Source organism: Leopardus geoffroyi, chromosome C1, assembly GCF_018350155.1.
Source record: "Leopardus geoffroyi isolate Oge1 chromosome C1, O.geoffroyi_Oge1_pat1.0, whole genome shotgun sequence".
In the NCBI taxonomy this organism is placed as follows: Eukaryota; Metazoa; Chordata; class Mammalia; order Carnivora; family Felidae; genus Leopardus; species Leopardus geoffroyi.
The window spans coordinates 71,713,312-71,733,954 of record NC_059328.1 but is presented as its reverse complement, the minus strand read 5'-3'; the positions used below and the strand labels follow the sequence as shown (position 1 = coordinate 71,733,954).

The following is a 20,643-nucleotide window of genomic DNA, read 5'->3' as shown; positions in this document are numbered from 1 at the left end:
TAAGTAACTATAAAGTACTTTGCAATTAAAACTGCTAAAGATAAACGTGAACATAGTATTTGGTATTTTTAGACTATGTGGGCAACTCTCCTCAATTACCTGAGGATGTATGGGATCGGAGAAACTCCAGAAAAGAATTAGTGATGGCTGCAGCAATAATTTACCAGAAAAGTGGACTCTGTCTTCAAGGGAGAGTCTTACAGCCACTGACACAGCTATTAGCCCTGATTGAGACACAATTAGAAGTTAAAACCTGCAGCAACTGTACATGGAGAAGTGTTTGTAGGTTTTATTGCTCTACATGGTCACTATTCATTTCCACTTTGATGAAACAAATATATTCAATAAGAGACCAAGAGTCTCTTTGAGCTCTACTGTGTAATACGGTGGCCAGTAGCCACATGTTGCTAATTTAGCACTTGAAAGGTGGTCAGTCCAAATTGAGATGTACTGTTAGTGTAAACAGTAAACTTCAAAGACTTAGTAAGAAAAAAATTTTTTTTTGTGAGAAAAAGGCCAATGTGGAGGAGGGGAAGAGGAGAAAAGAGGGAAAGGACATTTTTCTCTGCTTAGTTGCATTTGCACATGGGTCTACCCCCCTTGGCTGCTGAGTGATTTAAAGGAGGTGTGTTTGGGGTGCCTGGGTGGCTCAGTTGGTTCAGCAACCTACTTTGTAGCTCAGGTCACGATCTCAAGGTTCATGAGTTCAAGCCCCACATCGACTGGCTGCAGTCAGTGCAGAGCAGGCTTTGGATCCTCTGCCCCGCCCTCTCTGTCCCTCCCCTGTTTGCACTCTCTCAAAAATAAGTAAACATAAAAAAAAATAACAAAGGAGGTGTATTTCCTCTCTTGCCCTGTAATCAGAGAGGAAGAGTATCAGGCGGAATGGAGCTAGCCTTGGGAGTCCCAAGAGGCTGAGGCAAATCCAGATTCAGCATTTCACCAGCTGGGTGACCTGAGACAGTCACTTCCCTGGCTTGAGCTTGGTTCTGTCCTTGTAGAGGCCACAGTGAGGTGCTGGGAGAACACAGGACTGCAGGATGCCAAGAAAGATCCCGGCAGGTGCACTCAGCAACTGGAAGTTGTCTTACTGAAACTGGGATACTTAGGCAGTGTGTAATTTTACATATAAAAGCAAAAGACTTTCCTCGCCCTCACCAAAGAGAACCACAGTCACGGTCATCTCACCATAGATAGTCGGATGCCATGAGACGGAAGTGACCATATTCTCTGTTAGGTTATGAAGGTCGGTAAAGGACTGGTACTCTTTCAGGTGGGTATCAGTTTTGTCTCCAAAGGTGCCTTCTTCTTCTGCCAGGCACTTCCAGTCATCAATAAATGTGTTCATGATTTCATTTTGCTGCAGGGCTATTTCAACACTGTTTTGTTAGGACAAAACACACACACACAAGATGTTGGATTATAGTATTCAATGATAGGTCTTTCGGCAGCTCCTCCTACTTCATTCATACGGAAAAAAAACCCAAAATATCCTCAATTATACTTGGTAACTAATGATTACCCCCATGTGAAATATGTGGCTTAAGAGAAAGAAACCTCCTGTCTGTGTGTTACTCAAAACTTCTAGTGCCAGGATGTTGTTGGCTGATGGCCTGGAACACCTTCGCCATCTGCAGACGCTTCCCAGCCAAGGCTGTGCTCTCCCGGGCCAATGACTGAGCTGACAGCTGCAGGGACACCATGCCTGCCAAGCTCTGCTTTCCTGCAGGACTTCTCCAACAGGCTGGTTCCCCCTGGAGCTTCCTGCCGGGGTGGGCTACGACTTTGCTGAAGCTTTCCTTGCCCAATCCTGCTAACTTTATTTATTATTACTTTTTAAAGTTTATTTATTTTTGAGAGAGAGGGAGAGACAGACCGTGAGCAGGGGAGGGGCAGAGGGAGACAGAAACCAAAGCAGGCTCCCGGCTCTGAGCTGTCAGCCCAGAGCCCGATGTGGGGCTCGAACCCACGAACCTCGAGATCATGACCCGAGCTGAAGTCAGACACTTAACCAACTGAGCCACCCAGGGGCCCAACCAATCCTGCTAACTTAAAAAAAACTTTTTGTTTTTTACACAGTGGGACCCTCAGTAAACCTCTGTTTTACACTGGGTCTCATTTGCTTCCTGAAAAACCCAAACTGACAGAAAATGCCATTTTCTTAGCCATATTTGGTACCAAATGATCATATGTACTAATTTGTATACAAATATATTATTAGGATTTTATATATATATTTAGGATTATATGTTAATCAGGATTATAATATATACATATTGTATATATATTGTACATATATTGTATACATATATATAATGTATATAAAATGTAAAACAAGTAAGATTCTCAAGGGAAGCTTTGGAATTTAGAAGTATGCTGTATGTGCATCTGTGGTGGTGGTTTTAGTTATCACAAAGTCCTGGAGGCACAAATGTGTTTCACTCCATTGCTAAACCCGCAATACAGGAGACAAGCCCTAAAACAAAGACTTATCCTGCTAACAATGCTAATATTGACCCTTTAAGAACATTCTGAGTGCCAGGCTCATATCTTTTTTTTTTTTTTTTCAATGTTTATTCAAACTGTGAGATCATGACCTGAACCCAAACTGGAGGCTTAACTGACTGAGCCACCCAGGCGCCTTTAGGCCCATCTTTTAATAGCCTAGGGCCCTGGCTTGACAGGCTCCTGTCTTAAAAGTTATGATAGGAGCTCCCAAGTTGGTGAAGGCAAGAAAGTGCCGGGAGGTTGGCAGGCCCCCCCCTCCCACCCCTGATAACTTGTCCTATGCAACTCTTCCATTTGGCCGCTCCTGAGTCGCATCCTTTACGATAAACTGGTGATGGTAAGTGAAGCGCTTTCCTGAGTCAGATGAGTCATTCTGGAGAAGTATCAAACTCATTATAGCTGGCTGGTCAGAACTATGTGTAGCACTCCTGGGACTTGAGACTGGCAGGCTGGTGAGACTAAGCCCCTTAACTTGGGGAGACTGCACTAACTCCGGAGAGTGTCTGAGAGTTCGAGAGTTGGTGTTGGAAAAGATACCATGTATTTGGTGTTGGGGGAAAATAAAACCCTTGTTCGGTGCCAGAGGTGGTGTCAGGAAGAACCCTAGAGTCCCATTTTCCTACTTCTTCACATGTTTAGTGACTTTACATATTTAACGAAACTGGACATTATAAATGATGTGTTGTAGAGACTCTGGGTTCTCTTTTGTTCCTCTGAAAAGTGGAGTTTGTTCTATAATGTAGTTAACTTGGCTGGACTCAAACTCTAAATTCTGTCCTCTCTGTGTAGAATAGTAGCTGAAATCTCTGCTTAATTTTTCAGCTTCTAGATGCTGGTAGTTCCTTCTGGACTCTCCTGGGGTTTCCCCTAAAAATGAGTGTGTTAGTCTGCAGCCTAGGATCTTGTTAGACTTTTTATGTGGAACTGGGGTCTCAGCTTGTCTGAGGCTACCACCTTTCCATGACTTCCCCCTGACCATTTGGTTATTCTGTCACCAACAGACCTGTATAAGCCTACAGGTTTCTGTCACTTGAGCCTCCTGTGGATTAGGCAATACTTAAAGAAAAAACACTGCAAATGTGCACATCTCATCCTTCTCCCCTCCAGTTTCTGCTTACTTTAGGTCACTCTCTTGAGCCTTCAAATAGTTGTGTGTTTCTGTGTAACTCTTGTTTTCTAGATCTTATAATTATTTTCTGTGAGTTTGACCAACTTATTCCACCATTACTTAGTCACTTGTTTATTTTTTTATTTTTAATTTTTTTTAACATTTATTTATTTTTGAGACAGAGAGAGACAGAGCATGAATGGGGGAGGGGCAGAGAGAGAGGGGGACACAGAATCGGAAGCAGGCTCCAGGCTCTGAGCCATCAGCCCAGAGCCCGACGCGGGGCTCGAACTCATGGACCGCGAGATGGTGACCTGAGCCGAAGTCAGACGCTTAACGGACTGAGCCACCCAGGCGCCCCTAGTCACTTGTTTATAATATGAAACTGAGGTATGTTCTTGAAAGAAGTAGTATTATAAACAAACAACAAACGAAACCAAAAAATAGTTATAAACTATAAGTTTCTGTCATGTTTATTGCTCCTGCATATGCTTAGGTTTGAAAACCCAGCTCATTCACATGGCCTCTGGGACTCCCACAATTAGAATGCCACCAGAGGTTTTACCCTAATGACTGATAGTCCAAATAGCTTGTTTTTTTAATAGGTGTGGTAAGCTGAAAGAGTGGCTCTTGAATATGAATGTTCCAAAAAAAAAAAAAAAAAAAAAAAACCTCCTGGGGTGCCTGGGTGGCTCAGTGGGTTAAGTGTCCAACTTCGACTCAGGTCATGATCTCGCAGTTCGGGAGTTCAAGCTTCGTGTTGGGCTCTGTGCTGACAGCTCGGAGCCTGGAGCCTGCTTCGGATTCTGTGTCTCCTTCTCTCTTTGACCCTCCCTTGCTCACGCTCTGTCTCCCTCTCAAAAATAAAAAATAAACACTAAAAAAAAAAAGAAAGAAAATCCCCTCCTTTATTTAGACAATTAAATATAAACTCTAAATATTATAATAGATTCTCCTAAAAATGTAATTAAGCAGGATAACCATTTAATACCCCTGCCGTTAAGAATGAACACTACTGTTCACTGCTTAATTGAATACTCTTGGTTAAACTCATCTTCCCAGTGATGCTACCAGCAAGCATCATCATGATCACCTGGAGTTTGCTGAAAGTGCAATCACAGACACCACCTTGAATTTACAGAGTCAGAGCCTGCAGTCTAACAAGATCCCCAGGTGATTCATATACGCATTAACATTGAAACACCCTAGGTAGGGTAGGTTCACAGCCTGGAGCTTCAAGTAGAGGCGTTTGTTAGCATCTTCAAAATCTTGGGTTTGGTTTTGTTTGTTGTTTGTTGTTTTTTTTCTCTGTTTCAGCCTGAATGAGAAAGGAATTTCCAAGAGAGGAGCTACAAACGGGCATTTGCTCTGGCTTCCTGATTCTTCCCTCTTAGCTCAAGTTAGGAAGTAATTCACAAGGGAGAAGTGAAGACAGCATCTTTTCGCTGGTTTCGTTTCTTGATTTCCCTGCACCCCAGTACGTGGTTTCTGAGGGTGATGCAGTGAAGGCTGGCAAAACCGTTGTCTGAGTTAAAGCCTGTAAGTACTTTTCTTTTAAAGGGTTTCTCTCCCTCCCCGCCCCCACCCCCAAATGAGCTGTTTCCCAGTTGCTTGAGAATTCTTCTGTCTCCTTTCTTATCATTTCCTTCTTTTGCAAAATACTGTTTCCCTCAGGTTTGTTATGGGTAAAATTCAGAAAGAACTCATTTCTAAAAGGGCACTCTTCCCAGAACAAAACCAGGCTTATATTAGCCTTTAAAAAACTGAATAAACCTTAAACAGTTTTAGAGTGGGAAACCTGACAGTGATATATGTACATGGGTTTATTTATTCTTGACCAGGACTACTGTAATTCCTATGCCAATTTTCCTCTTTTTTCTTATGGTTCCGGCTTCTCCTTCCCATGTCTCAGGGAGGGAATTATGAAGCTGTTCACTATCCCTCTCTAAGCATGGCAACTGAAATAAAAGAATAAGGGGTCTAAAGATAATACACAATGTGGATAATTGAGAATTGGCTATAGGCCACTTATACCCTTGAGATGGATTGTTCATAGACTTCTCATTTTTAATATTCTTAGCTGGAAAAATTTTAATCACTAAAATTTGAAATGGGGAAAGAGAGACCTTAGGTTTTCTTGTTTGTTTCTCATTGTCCCATAGGAAAAGTACAGCATGCTTCCCATAAATGAATGAGTGGCAAATAGTTAATGCACTCTCTGTTCTTTTGTTTTTGTTGTTTTGTTTTGTAGCTGAGCAGAAATACATTTAATTATGTTGCTAGACAAGAAAAGGAGGCTTACTTCAAAGTCAGGCATAGCCGCACCTGATTTTCATTTCCCCTCATCAAGCAGCAGAGTCCACAAAACAGCAACCCCCTTTTAAAAGCATTGAGCCCCTGGCAATTTCGGGAGGTTTCATGGAATTATGCCTGTAGTGTGTCCCCCTAGCCTTGCCATGAGATATACAGGATGTAATTCTACCAGTTTTTCTGTATCTTTAATATCTTCTCCAGAGACCTGCTAGAACTGAAATTCTGTGAGGAGAAACTGTGTTCGTGCCTCTGGGTTTCTGGCTCTTTGTTAAAAGGCATTGTATTTGCTTTGCTGTCCTTAGCTTTGATTCCATAGCCCTTCTGGTGGCTGGCACAATGACACAGCAGGCAAGCCAGCTAAAGTGTATGACCAGTTAGCAAGGGACAGCCTGTCAAACAGCTGTTAGTCGTTAGGCATTGATGGAACATCTCTCTTTCTCTCTTTGCTCCACCTTTTAACAAACTTCACAAGAAGCCTTGACCCAGAGTAAACATAGCTATACATATATATTTTGTCTAGTTTAATGCACTCTCTTTGCATCATTGGGGAATTTTTGAACCAAACTCCCCCTAGACATAGGACACAATTTTTGAGAGTTGTTGGAATTTTCAGGACATTTAAACAGTGGGAAAATTAATGCTGTTTTCTTAAAAATGAAATTGCGAAACATGGGCTGTGTATGAACTTGACCAACAAATTTTTAATTTTGGAAAGAAACGGAAACCAACCTACAGGGTACCACTGGCAGACCTGTCCACCACTGGTTCCACTCCTCTGAACTCCAATATTGACTTGAGAACTTGTCAAGCTCTTTCTCTGATTTAGAAATCCCAGGTTCCTAGTAACTGTGTGTGTGTGGGGAGGGTGGGGGGGGGGAGGGGCTTTCTGAAGACACCTCTCTCAGATCCACTAAGAGTGGAATCAACGCAGGAATTAGGGGTGAGGAATAAGATGTACAAGGGTACATCTGAATCGACTTCAGGTTATTAACAAAGATCAGCATCGTCATGAACAGTATATGTCTCCTCATCTTTGTAATCATACACAAGTAAATGAAGCAAAGAAGGGGAGTAAGGAGGAGAGAAAAAAGACAAATAAAAGAACCATGGTATGGGGTGCCTGGGTGGCTCAGTCGGTTGAGCGTCTGACTTCAGCTCAGGTCACGATCTCGTGGTTTGTGGGCTCAAGCCCCGCGTTGGGCTCCATGCTGACAGCTCACGGCTGGAGCCTGCTTCAGATTCTGTGTCTCCCTCTCTCTCTGCCCCTCCCCTGCTCATGCTCTGTCTGTTTCTCTTTCAAAACTAAACATTGAAAAAAAAAACTATGGTAAATAAATAATTGTTAATTTGCTGTTAGGAAAACATCCTCACACACCCAACTGTATACATCTCCTAGGTCCACACTGGTGACAATAGAAAGGAAGGAAAGACTGAGGATTTGTCATATGCCCATGCATATCTGATAACTTCATATTTTCTATCGAGACACCATGTATGGAGTTGCTTTTAAGACCTATCACTATAAGTACACATACACATTTTATGTTCTTTTTTAAAATTTTAAGATACAATTTTTACCTTATAGATGCATTATTAAGAAAGTCAATCAAAGGCTTGGATTGTCCGAATATCTCTTTTTCCTCCTCTGAAAATTCTCTTGGATAATATTGTGTACTGGCATTTTTGGGATATGTCCTAATACATTAAAAGATGATAGAATACCAAAAATTAGATCGAAGAAAAGTAAATATAGGTTGTGACATGTCAAAGGTTTCTTTCTGTGACAATAATAAGATACTATTTTATATTTAAATTCTACATATTGAATTTTTTCTTTATCCTAGACAGTTGATATTGACTGCCTTTTTGAAATACTTTGAATATTTATGTATTTGTTTCCAACATAATCAAGAAGTGTTTATTTTTTAAAATCTTTATTTAGATATCTTTAACTTATAGAAAAGTTGTAAGAAGGATCTAAGGAAGTCCCAAACACTCTTCACCCAGATTCATCAGTTAACAATTTGCCACATTTGTTTATCATTCTCTCCCTATTTGGTTCATTAGATCAGTGGTTCTTAACCAGTACAGTCCTACCCCACCCCCACCCCATGGGAACATTTGGTCACATCCAGGAACATTTTTGGTTGTCCCAACTGGGATGTGCTACCTGCATATAGTGGGTAGAATCCAGAGATGCTGTTTAATACCCTACAATGCACAAGACAGCCTCCCACAAAAGAGATTTATCCAGCCCAAAATGTCAGTAGTGTTTGAGACTCAGAAATTCTGCTCTAAATATACAAAACTAGAAACAATTTGCATTCCAGCAATGATGGTGACATGATCTTCCTCCAGTCTGCCCTCAGTGCTCACCTCCACCCTTGAACATATCATGCTGTTGCATTTGGGCACTGGCAGTCTCACCCACTAGAGTGATCTTTCGGTATGGGGTTATAGAAAGGTCGGATGGTACAGTCATTGAGAGTGTGCACTCTGGTGATAGGCTGCCTGGTTTTGAAGCTTGGGTTTATCACTTACAAGCTTTGTGACCCTGAGCTAATTATTTAACCTCTCTGTGTCTGTTTATTCATCTCTACATGAAACTTTTAAAGTACATAGCACATAGAAGCATTGTAAATTGAATGTGTTAATACATGCAAAGTTTTTAAAATAGTGCCTAGCACATTTTAAATGTCCAAAAAGACATTAGGTTATATTTAATCTGTGTTGAACAAATGTCAGTGAAACATCTCTGTGAGAGGCAAATATATTAAGTGAAGAGTAATCAAACAAGGAGTAAAGAGAGTTTTGCTTATGTTGAATAAATCATTTTTCCCCCTCCTAGTTAGCTCAGTATCAGTAGCAGAAGGCAGAGTGATAGAAAGAAAGAATGTTGGTATTGGAGTCAGAGAGACTTGGGTTCATATCTTAGCTTCACCTTTTTTAATTTCAGTTTATTTATTTGTTTTGAGAGGGAGAGTGTGTGTGTGTGAGAGAGAGAGAGAGAGAGAGAGAGAGAGAGAGAGAGAAAGGGAAAGAGAGACATAGCGCAAGCAGGGGAAGGGCAGAGAGAGGAGAGAGAATCCCAAACAGGTTCCAGCATTCAGTGCAGAGCCCCATTTGGGGCTCAATCCCAATGGGATCATGACATGAACTGAAATCAAGAGTTGGACACTAAACAGATTGAGCCACCCAGGTGACCCTTAGCTTCACCTTGTCATTTCTAGCACATATTAGTATCTTCTGGATAGGATTAAGTAAGAAATGTTATGGCACCTGTTGATCTCAGCAAAGAGGCACCCCAAGAGTCGCTCTTACTTTTAACATGTGATTTTTTCTGTTATTTCTCAGCAGATCTGTTTGTGATTGCTTCAGATTTAAATTATGTCCCAAACATTGAACTTTCATTTCTCACCTCACTTTGCCTCGGCTTCTTTATTTGTAAAATGGGGATAGTGCCTACTTTAGAGGGCAGCTGTGAGAACTCAGTTGCTGTATGCCAAGCGCTTAGAAGAATACCCAGAACACTATGAACATTTGCTTTCACTGTCATTCCTCTTTGAACCTCACCATTGACCTTTCTTTACTTCTATCACAATCCTTTATCTCATCCTCTCCACCCCAAACTGGCTACCTTTCCTCATTTCATGATCTTCCTAAGGAGAACCAGCATTCTCCCAGCCACCTAAATTGAACATTTTGATTCTTTTTTTTTTTTTTTTCATCTTATTGGTCAAGACCTTCCCTTACTTCTCATTTATTTACTCCATCTGTATCACTATAGCTGTCTGCTTGTATCGGTCTACATTCAATGAGTGTCTGCTAAGTCTCAAGTCCTATGATGAGGTTCCTGTTGTTGGAAGTTCACTGTCCTTTTCTGAGTCTGCCTCCTGAGTCTACCTCAGCTGACTCATTCTTGTCACTTTTCTGTTCCCTGGCAGAAACATAGAAGTCTCTGGCTGGCTTGGCTTAGTGTATCACCACTCTCCTTCCTGTCTCGCCCCCACATCTTGGTATTTATGAATCTCTGGTGTCCTAATTCTCTGCCCAGACTTGACTACTGATCCTGTCTTTATTTTTACCTCCTTTAATTCTGACCTGTCTCTTCACCTGACTGCCTTGTTTCTGGCCCATTTCTTATTCAGACCCCTGGGATCTATGTATATGTGCCCTGACTTTACCAGTGCATTTTTATGGCTTCTGACTTGGTTTATATATATTTGAAAAGCGTGTTTTTTAGTTCACTCTACACTCCTGATTCCTGATCCTCCTGGTCATATATTTCATATAGGATTTCAGCATATTTCATGGCTCTCCTCTTAACACTGAACTCGTCAGGCATCTGTTCTGTACATTCTTCTTTAACTTGATCCATCTCTTCCCCCTTCTTCCATTCCCTGTTTCCCTCCATCTGATAAATGGGTTTCGGGAAATGTCCTAGGAGTTGAGGATGTGGAAATAAATAAATCGGACAAAGTTCCTGTCTCATGGAGCTTGAATTTTAAGGCAGGGGCAGGAGGGAAGGTGAGAGAAGAATGACAATGACAAACACATATCAAGTGGTGATAATAACGTGAAGAGAAATAGAGTTAGGGGGTAGATAGTCATGGCGGTGGTTGCTTTTATAGATGGCCCCCAACTTATGCTTCCTTCCACGTGTGATTTTTCTTTCCTACAGGATGGTGTGAAAGCAATATGCATTCAGTAGAAACTGTACTTTGAATTTTAAATTTGATATTTTCCTGGGCTAGTGATATGCTGTATGATCCTCTCTCGTGATGCTGGGCAGTGGCAGCGAGCCTCAGCCCCCGGTCAGCCACAGGGTCATGAGGGTAAGCAACCCATACACTGACAGCCATTGTGTACCCACACAATCATCCTGGTTTTCACTTTCAGTATTTAATAAATTACGTGAGATAGTCAACACTTTATTATAAAATAGGTTTGTGTCAGATGATTTTACCCAAATGTAGCCTAATGTAAGTGTTCTGAGCACATTTAAAGTAGGCAAAGCTATGACGTTTGGTAGGTTAGATGTATTAAATGAATTTTCAACTTAGGATATTTTCAACTTACCATGGGTTTGTTGGGACACAACCTCATCATCTGTCATGGAAGATCTGTATACAGGAATTTCAGAGAATGCCTCATTCAAGCAGAAATCTGGATGAAGGAGGGAATGAGCCCTAAGGATGTCTGGGAAAAGAGTAGCCTGGAAGCTATGAGTATGCTTGGTGAATTGAAGGAACAAGGAAGCCAGTGTGGCTGGAATAGATGAGGGAAAACAGGCAGAGAGAATCTAGACCATGTGCAGCCTTGTAGGTTCCTGTAGGATGGGAAGCCATTGGAGGGTTTTGATCGGTGACGTTATCTTACGTTTTAAGAGGATTACTCTGGCTCTCTATGGAGAATAGAATGCAGAAGGGAAAGAGTGGATAGAAGTAAGCCAGTTGGGAGGCATTACAATAACCTAGGCAAGTGGTGAAGATGGCTTAGTCCAAGGTGATAGCAGTGGATATATTTTGAAGATAGACCCAAGAAAATCCAAAGTTTTGGGTTTGAGTAATTACAAGAATATCATTGTCGTTTACTGGGATGAGAGAAATTCAGTGAATCTCAGTTTTGGAGTTAAAAGGAAAACATTTGTTGTTGGGCATGTTAAACTCAAGAGACATATTAGAAATTCAAGTAAGTAGATAAGTAAATGAGTTCAGGTAAGAAATTGAGGCTGAAGGCATAGATCTGGGAGTCATCAGCAATAACAGACAATAGATTAGTATCATAGGACTCTATAAATTCACCCAGGGATTAAGTATAGTTAGAGAAAAAAAAACATCAAAAGGAGTAAGCCTTCGGGTCCCCTAATATTTACAGGCTGGGAGGAAGGGATCCAGTAAAAGAGACTGGGAAGGAGCTGCCAATAAGTTAGAATGGGTACAATGAGTGTCATCCATAACACTTACTGGAAAGCTGTGCTTTAAGGAGAAATGGTCAACCACGTTAAGTAGTGCTGAGAAGTGGAGAAAAAGAAGGTCTGAACATTGGATTAGGCAATCAGACAACTGGAAGTCTTTGGTGACCTTGTGAAGACTGGCATGGGCTCAAAACAAAATGGCTGAAGAGAGAGTGGAACTAGAGAATACGGACAAGGAAGAGTTTTGTTATAAAGAAAAGCAAAGACCTTGGAATAGCTAGAGATGTCAAAAAAGTTGGGTTTTGTTTGTTTTAATGATGGGAGTTATGGCATTTTGTATTTACACATGTCTCCTTTCCACCGTTTCTTCCGTGCCTACTGCCACCATCTTAATTTAGACACTGGCCACATTTTGCCTGTTTAACTACAATGGTCTCCTACTTGGCCAATGTTCTCAACTCCAGGCTTTTTTTCCCTCTGCTCTCATCTTATGCTTGACTCATCTTACTTAAATAGCCCTATCATCCTGCCTCTCCCTTGCTTTAGAACTTTCCAAAGTTCCTTACTGTCTGCCACAGGGAATCCACTTCTCTGTCTGCCTCTGCTACTCACTCTACTCTCCCCAGGCTGGTGTCCTTGTTGTCCCATGCAGACTCTGGTCTTCCCACCCCCTTGAACTGTTCAAGTCTTTTTAAAAATTTGGGCTGTTTTTCCTTTCCCCATATCTCTAAACCATATTCAGCATCTGTGGCTTATCTTCCATAAATCTAAAATTATTTTAAAATAAACAGTATTTTTTAAATCCTAAAAAAAAAAATGCATGGTTTAGCTAAGTATATTTTCAGACTTATACAACCTTCAAAGACTAACTCAAGTCCCCAAAGCATTCTTTCAGCAATCCATTTCACATCAGTTCTCTCACTGGATTAATTTTAATGAAGAGTTTGATGTGTGAAATGATATGGGTAGTCTCAAAGTGCTCTGGATCCAAGGCAGGCAGACAGGGAAGCAGAGGAGTACAATGTGTGTCATCAGCGCTACAGTAAAGATCCCTCTAAACTCTAGCAGGGACCCAGAGGAGGGAGAGATCAACTCTACCAGATGTTTCCAGGAAATCACAGAGGAAGGGGCACCGAAGTGGACCTTGAAGGGTAGAGAGGTGTTCTCCAGGTTCGCCATTTTATACAGAGGAGCAGCATGGGAAAAGGCAGGGAGATATGGAAGAGCAGATATTCTGGGAGCTGGAAGCAGCTCATGGAGGCAGAGCATAAAGAGGTTGTTTCAGAACAGGTGACAAGGCTGAAGTGGCAGGCAATGCCTTGTAATGGAGGAAGGAGGACCTAATGCCATCCTAAGGGCTCTGGATGTGGTGGGGTGCTAAAGAAGAGATTTAGGCAGTGACATAACACAATCTGATTTGATATGTAAGAATGACCACTTAGGTGGTGGAATAGAGCAGTGAGGAGGCAAAGGCGAAAGACAGCCAGGGCCCCTTCTCTGGTTGTCTGGTTGTTGATTATTAATAACATTAGTTATTTTCCCACTCCATAGTGGTTCCAGTCTTATATACTTGTATCTCATTTTCCTATTGAGATTTTAAAAGGTGTTGATGAGTAGATCTTCCTGAATTGAATCACTCTGTGAAGACCTAGGTCATCACTGTCAAGCCATTTCTATTTATGATAAAGTCCTTCAAAAATAATCACAGATGTTGCTAGATTTTACTGTACTTGCCTTTGACAATATACAACCCCATCACATACTTACCATCTTGTTTGAGTACTTGTGTCCTTGACTTTGGGGACTACTTGCATGCCAACATCTTTCTCAAGTTGCTTAACGATAAAATTTTTATCTGGGTAGGCTGTACATTCAATATAGGCATCTTTTACGCTGGAAGCATTTTGGTCCCTGAACTTAACTGGCGCACCAAATTCACTTCGTTTTCGAGAAATCATGTATGTAATCTGCAACACGTGTAAACAGTAAAAGGAACATAATCAAGTCCCTGGAAAAATGGATGTGGGGTAGACAATACTGGTTCTCTGCTCAGATCCTCTAAAATCTCTCCCTCTACTTTCTGTTTACCTCTCCACTTCTGTGTTTTCCATTTCCAGGGCCACCACCTACTGTTCTTCTGCAGAGCACTGCTCTGGGGCTACTGGGACCACGTTGGTACAAAGGTACAAAGAATAGTGACTGCCAGTTTACATCTTGACCACTGTTGGACTGGCAGGAGACATATGGAAGCCCATCTCCTTTACTTGTGTTTGGGACAATTCAGGTGTAAATTACATCCAGAGTTCCCTGAGGGGTTCAAGCTAAAGCCTTTCCTCTACTGGACTTTTGCCTGAGATAGCATCCTTTGTAGGACTTCTGCTATGTCCGTGTCCTGCTGCTTTTCCTATTCTTCTATGGAACTTTCATAATAAATCACCCACATGCAAAGGTTCTTTTCAGGGGCTGCTCTGGGTATGCGTAGGGCTGCCATAACCAAGTGCCACTGTCTGGGTGGCTTAAAACAACAGGAATTTATTTTAACTATTTTCATAGGTGTGGAGGCTGGAAGTCTGAGATCAAGGTGTTGAGGGGTTGGCTCCTCTTAAGGGCTCTGAGGGAGAATCTGTTCCTTGCCTCTCTCCTAGCTTCTGAAGATGGCCAGAAATCCTTGCTGTTCTCTGGTTTGTGGATATATCACTCCGGTTTCTGCTCCCTTCTTCATGTGGTGTTCTCCCTGTGTCTCTGTGTCTTTGCATAGCCATCTTTTTAATAAAGACTCCAGCCATATTGGATTAGCGTCCCCCGGTTCCTAAATAGGGTCATATTCTGAGATAGTGGACATTAGGACTTCAGCATATCTGTTTTGGGGACTACAATTCAACCCATAATACCCACATATCCAAAACAATAACCATTCTTCTATCAAAGGAAAAGCCACATCCGTGCTGGCAAACATAGCAAACCTTACAGATCCCTCAGGAATAAGTGTTGTTGAGCATTACAGAGAGGTAATGCACTGAAGATCATATCAGCCCTCTGACCTGCTTTGCAGATTCCTTAACCGATTCTTCATCAATTTCTTTTTCACTGCCCAAAGAAACCCATGGTTTAGAGATAGGTGGTTTATAAATATATAAATCTTCAGAAGTATGCTCTTTATATTCTTCCTGTTCTTCTGGTACTTCTGGGCGCTAGAGTAAAATAAATAGCACTAAAATACATGACCCAAAGTAGATTATAGCTGCATGCACCTATTCTGCAATAAACGTTACATTTGTATAAATTCATTAAGCACTTACTTATTTTCTTTTGTATTTGTTCATGTTTTTCAATTAAAAGAAGAAAATTAAACAAAAGGGAAAAATCCCATTTAATCTTCACAACAGCCCTGGATATAGATCCTGTTGGTGCCACCACTTTGTGGACTAGTGGTTCAGTAACTTACCCAAAGTCATGGAGATGGCAAAAGGAGAGCCAGAAATACGGGTCAAAGAGTAGCCAAGAGCAATATTACTCCAGATTCATTGTTTCTACTCTCATTGGGTCAATGAAGGGCACATAAGTGGAGTACATGTTACTCTGAGATATTTGATTTAGTTCATCTGACATTTACTGCTTACCTACTCCAGGTACCTACTCTAGGCCCCAGGGAAAGAGAGCAGAACAAGAATAATCATAACCATGTATAGATCTCCCCCAGAGGTATTTCTTTCTTCTGACAATCAACAAAATGCAAGGACTGGGTGTTTGCTTACATTTAAATAGTTTTCTTTGCCTTCTTCTGTTCCAATAAGATAAAAGTTAAGTCCATATCTGAAGTCTTTGTCATAAACAACCAGAAGCTCATCTCCAGGATATTCCTACAGGAATATAATCAAAAGGGAAGGTCAGTTTTCATTCAGGTTATTCATACACAAAACTGTTATTTTTCTAATCAATCATGAAAGATAGCCAGAGAGCTAATCTATGGCTCATAATCCCAGATTGCACAATTATTTTATATAAATTAACAAAGCTCTTAAAACTCAGTGGTTCTAGGGAAATTTACCATGCAATTTTATTTCTAATGGGAAAAAAAAAAAGCATTCCTTGTATTTGGTATTGATACTCTGTATGTTTGGAGACATATCAGGACCAAGATTATGAATAAAAAATTAAAGCAACACCTGGGTGGCTTAGCTGGTTAAGCATCTAACTCTTGATTTCGGTTCAGGTCATGATCTCATGATTTGTGGGATTGAGCCCCGCTTTGGGCTCCATGCTGAGTGTGAGGCTGCTTAAGATTTTCTCTCCCTCTCCCTCTGCCCCTCCCCTGCTTGTGCTCTCTTTCTCAAATTAAAAAAAAAAAAATTAAATCTGTATGGGAAAATAAGGGTAGATTCCTATTCTAGTTGAAATTGGGAAGGATGACTTTTTCTGGGTGTAAAGTAATAATCAGTCACTGATAGGTGTCTGCTTTTCACAGATCATTGAGCAGGATCCCAAAGGAGGTATGGACAACTTAGCATTTGCTCAAAGTAATGGAGGTGGGGAATACCAGATTTGAACTCAACAAGCTCTCTAACTTTTATTATTATGTATCAGAAGCCTCTTGGGTGGGACTGAAAAATAAAGAGAGAGGTTGTACTTACCTGGATAACTTTTTTGACGGGGTAGAAATCAGACACTGCAGCTCTGTTTTTAAAGTCTGCTAAAATATCTTCTTTTTTGATAAGTTTATAAGGTTTTTCATCTGTGACATCTTCATCTATTCGGCAGTTAAATATTTCCTGGGTCTGGGTAGTTAACACTAAAGGATAAATTTCTGGATGACCTGGGGAAGGAAAAGTAGACTCGGGACATTAAATATTACCACTTAAGATATTAAGAGGCAACATGCAATTGTTTGATTTAAATAATTATCTTGGCCAAAATTTTGAAAGGCTTTTTTTTAATGTTTATTTATTTATTCTGAGAGGGGGCAGAGGGGCAGAGAGAAAGGGAGAGAGAAAATCTGACAGTGCAGAGCCTGATGTGGGACTTGATCCCACAAAATTCGAGATCATGACCTGAACTTAAATCAAGAGTTGGACGCTCAACTGACTGAGCCACCCAGGTACCCCTCATTGTTCTTTTTTTTTTTTTTTAAGTAAGTATATCCGTTACAGAAAATGTAAAATAAATAAATAAATGAAAAGAAGAAACTAACAATTACCTGGAATACTACCTCTCAAGTGAGAACGTCTGTTAAGAGTTTGCTCTTTTTCCCCTCTCTCATTCCATCTTCTCATTGTCTTATCCTTCTTATCACCATCAGCTTCCACAGTCCCAGTCTCAGTTCTGCATCTACCCCCCAAACTCCTTCCCCCAACCCCACCTTCCCAAGGTCCCAGAGCCCACTCCCTTCTTCTCCAGATCCTACACACTTGGATGTCCTGACATCTTTTCTCCTACTGCTCAACAGATGTGCCAACAAGGGGAGAAATGCATGTGGCCTCTAAAATGGAGTTTGGGGCTTACTTTCCCATAGAAATATTTATCGCCCTGCCCAAAAGAAATACTTACCCCCCATCCTAGTGGCTCTATGATACAATTATCCAGGTAATTTAGGAGGGTTTTAATGACTGTGTGCATTAACATTGATGATATGTGGAAATATATTCCAAACATTTGGAATACAAGTTGTTCACAAATTAGGAGCAAACTGCCATTTTTATCTCCCTGAGAGTTGGAAATGGGGGAAGCTGGGATCCAAAGTAAGGTCCCTGCACTCTTAGTACGATGCTATACTTTCTCTATTATGTGTGAACACAGAGCACTGGAGAGGGTCCTGCTCCTTCCTCCACACCATCAGGGAGGTAACAGAGATTATATTCCATAGGATGCAGTGAGCGGCATTTATTTCCCTAGAAGCCTGATAGAGCAGGAGCCAAAGACAGACTGCAGCTGTATGTAACTCACTCCTCAGAGTCTTACTGTGTGTACAGGGAAGAGCCCTAACAACACAGACCATAGCTGATACATCAATTGCCCTACATATTGAAACACAGGTAATTTAAATAACTACCATGTATTGTTTTTTTTTACATTTTGGTTGCTGTTTACTTTTTAAAAAGCAGTTTTATTGAGATATAATTGGCAAACAATAAACTGTATATGTTTAAAGTCTACAATTTGATAAATATATGCATATACCCATGAAACCACCACCACAATTGAGCTAAATATACCCATAATCCCTAAAAGTGTCTTCCTGTCCCTCCCTCTGTACCCCTCCCCCTTACCCCTAGGCAACCACTGATTTGTTTTCTATTATTATAGCTGAGTTTGCTTTTTATGGAATATTATAAATATAATTACACAGTATGTATTGTTTTGTTTTGTTTTATACAGAGCGCAAGTAGGGAAGAGGGGCAGAGGGAGAGAGAGAGAGAGAAGAGCGAGAGAATCTTAAGCAGGCTCCACACTGAGCATGGAGCCCCATGTGGAGCTTGATCCCACTACCCTGGGATCATGAGCTGAGCCGAAACCAAGAGTTGGACATGGGGTGCCTGGGTGGTTCAGATGGTTAAGTGTCTGACTTAGGCTCAGGTCATGATCTTGTGGTTTGTGGGTTCCAGCCCCACATCGGGCTCTGTGCTGAGAGCTCAGAGCCTGGATCCTGCTTCGGATTCCGTGTCTCCCTCTCTCTCTGCCCCTCCCCTGCTCACACTCTGTGTGTGTGTCTCTCTCTCTCAAAAATAAACATTAAAAAAAAAAAGAGTTGGATGCTTAACTGACTGAGCTACCCAGGCATCCCTACATAGTGTGTAATTTTGTTTATCTTCTTTTATTCAGCATAATTATTTTGAGTTTCATTCATGTTGGTGCATTTAGAAATGGTTCATTCCTTTACATTTCTGACTGGCGTGCCATAAAAGAAAAGATCAACTAGGCAAAGATTTCCTAAGATTTATGGCTTTGGATGTTGTATCTAGGATATCTTTGCCTGATCTGAGGTCACAAAGATTTTCTCCTATATTTTCTTCTAGAAGTTTTATAATACCTGGTTTTATAGTAAGGTATATGATCCATTTTGAGTTAATTTTTGTATATGGTATGAGGTACAGATTAAAGATCTTTTTTTTAAGTGTAGATATATAGGTGTTCCAGCATCATTTGTTGAAAAGACTATCCTTTCTCCACTGAATTGCCTTTGCACTTTTTTTTGAAAATCTGTTGACCGTATATATGTCAGCCTACTTTGGGAGTCTTCATTCTCATTCATCGATCTATTTCTTTATCTTTATGGCATCTTTTAAAAATAGCAGCAACAGTTAACATGAACCTTCTTTGCAACATCCCCATAAAAGGAAGTGTGTGGGTACCACCTAATTTAAGTTCTGTAACCATCTCCAAGGTATTGCTACCTTGTTTTTCAGATGAGAAAGCAGAGGCTCAGAGAGGGGAAGTCATTTGTGACCACCCAGTTATTAAGTGGAAGAATTATGAATTGAGACAGGTCTGATTCCAAAACCTGTACTATTAATCACTAGAGTAAACAGAATAGAGCCGCCCCCCCTGCCCCACCCCCTAAAGATGTCCATGTCCTAATCCCCGAAACCTGTGAATATGTTACCTTATATGGCAAAAGGGACTTCCAGATGTGATTAAGTTAAGGAACTTGAGATGAGGAGACCACTGGGCCCCCGAGAGGGACCCAAGGTAACCACAAGGGTCCTTATAAGAAGAAGGCAGGGGGACCAAAGTCAAGGAAGGAGATGTGACAAAGAGGCAGAGGTCAAAGAGATAGAAAGATTAGGAAATGCTATCCTGCTGGTTTTGAAAATAGTGGAAAGTGGCAACAGTTGATGAATGCAGGGGGCTTTTAGCTGAAAAAGGCAAGGGAGTGGATCCTCCCCTCAAAGCCTCCAGAAGGAACCAATCCTGTTAATACGTTTCCTTTAACCCAGTGACAGTAATGTCAGACTCCTGGTTTCCAAAACTGTAAGATAATAAGCCATTTAAATATTCAGTGTTTTAAGTCAATACATTTGTGGTAGTTTATTACAGCAGCTATAGACAATTAATACACCACTGATACTCTAACCTGTATTAAAAAGTATGACTTATAATTTAGGGTAAATTATTTAACTTCTGGAAATCACAGCATCTCTGTCTCTGTAATGGCCATAAACAATGCCTACTTCACAGAGATAAACGGATGAGAGGGGTGTGCCTGGCACAGAGCTGTTGTTCTGTAAATGTTAGCTCCATGTAAAAACTACATTTATTCTCCAGGAACCTCTAGACATTGCCCTGTAGACCCTTAGACAACAGTTTTTTAGTCTGTCTGTTGATCCTTGGTTCTTAGAAGGAAAGGGAATCCTAATTCCCTGAGGCATGAGCCACAAGCGCTGAGTGACAGTTGACAATGTCAGGACCCCACAGCAAGGAATTCAGAGGGATCCTTATGTTTCCCTGAGGAAGATCTGGGGGAAGAAGAGAGATGTTCTAGTATAAGGTAAATCAAAACCTATCCTCAGGTCTCACTGCTGTGTACTGAGGTGGTTTTTTTTTTTTTTTCTCCTTAAATAAATCCATTTTTTCTCCTTAAATAATCTATTTTTTAGTCCATTTACTTTCTGCTGAAACCCTGTCATACCCCATTCTCATGTTTGTGGACTTTCTTACCAGTTCATTCATGTAGTCAAGAAATATTTACTGGGCAACTACTATGTGAAAAGCACGGTGTTGGTAGTAGGGTTGGACTGTCTAGAGGAAGAGACAGAAATTAGGCAGATATACTCAGAAATACTTAAGTACAGATTATGACAAG

The 20,643-nt window shown here is 40.9% G+C and overlaps 1 protein-coding gene across 3 annotated transcripts in view; it reads right to left on the bottom strand.

The window, feature by feature from the left end:
- Positions 1–20,643, bottom strand: part of DNAI3 (dynein axonemal intermediate chain 3) — a 95,475-nt gene that overhangs the window by 47,889 nt on the left and 26,943 nt on the right. For all 3 annotated transcript variants that reach the window (XM_045478091.1, XM_045478090.1, XM_045478089.1), the window contains exons 4-10: positions 16,478–16,659; positions 15,602–15,706; positions 14,888–15,037; positions 13,614–13,813; positions 7,508–7,624; positions 1,189–1,379; positions 100–224 (exon numbers count right to left, since the gene is read on the bottom strand). In XM_045478091.1, coding sequence (XP_045334047.1) covers positions 100–224; positions 1,189–1,379; positions 7,508–7,624; positions 13,614–13,813; positions 14,888–15,037; positions 15,602–15,706; positions 16,478–16,659 — 1,070 coding nt within the window. The remainder of the gene's footprint in view (positions 1–99; positions 225–1,188; positions 1,380–7,507; positions 7,625–13,613; positions 13,814–14,887; positions 15,038–15,601; positions 15,707–16,477; positions 16,660–20,643) is intronic.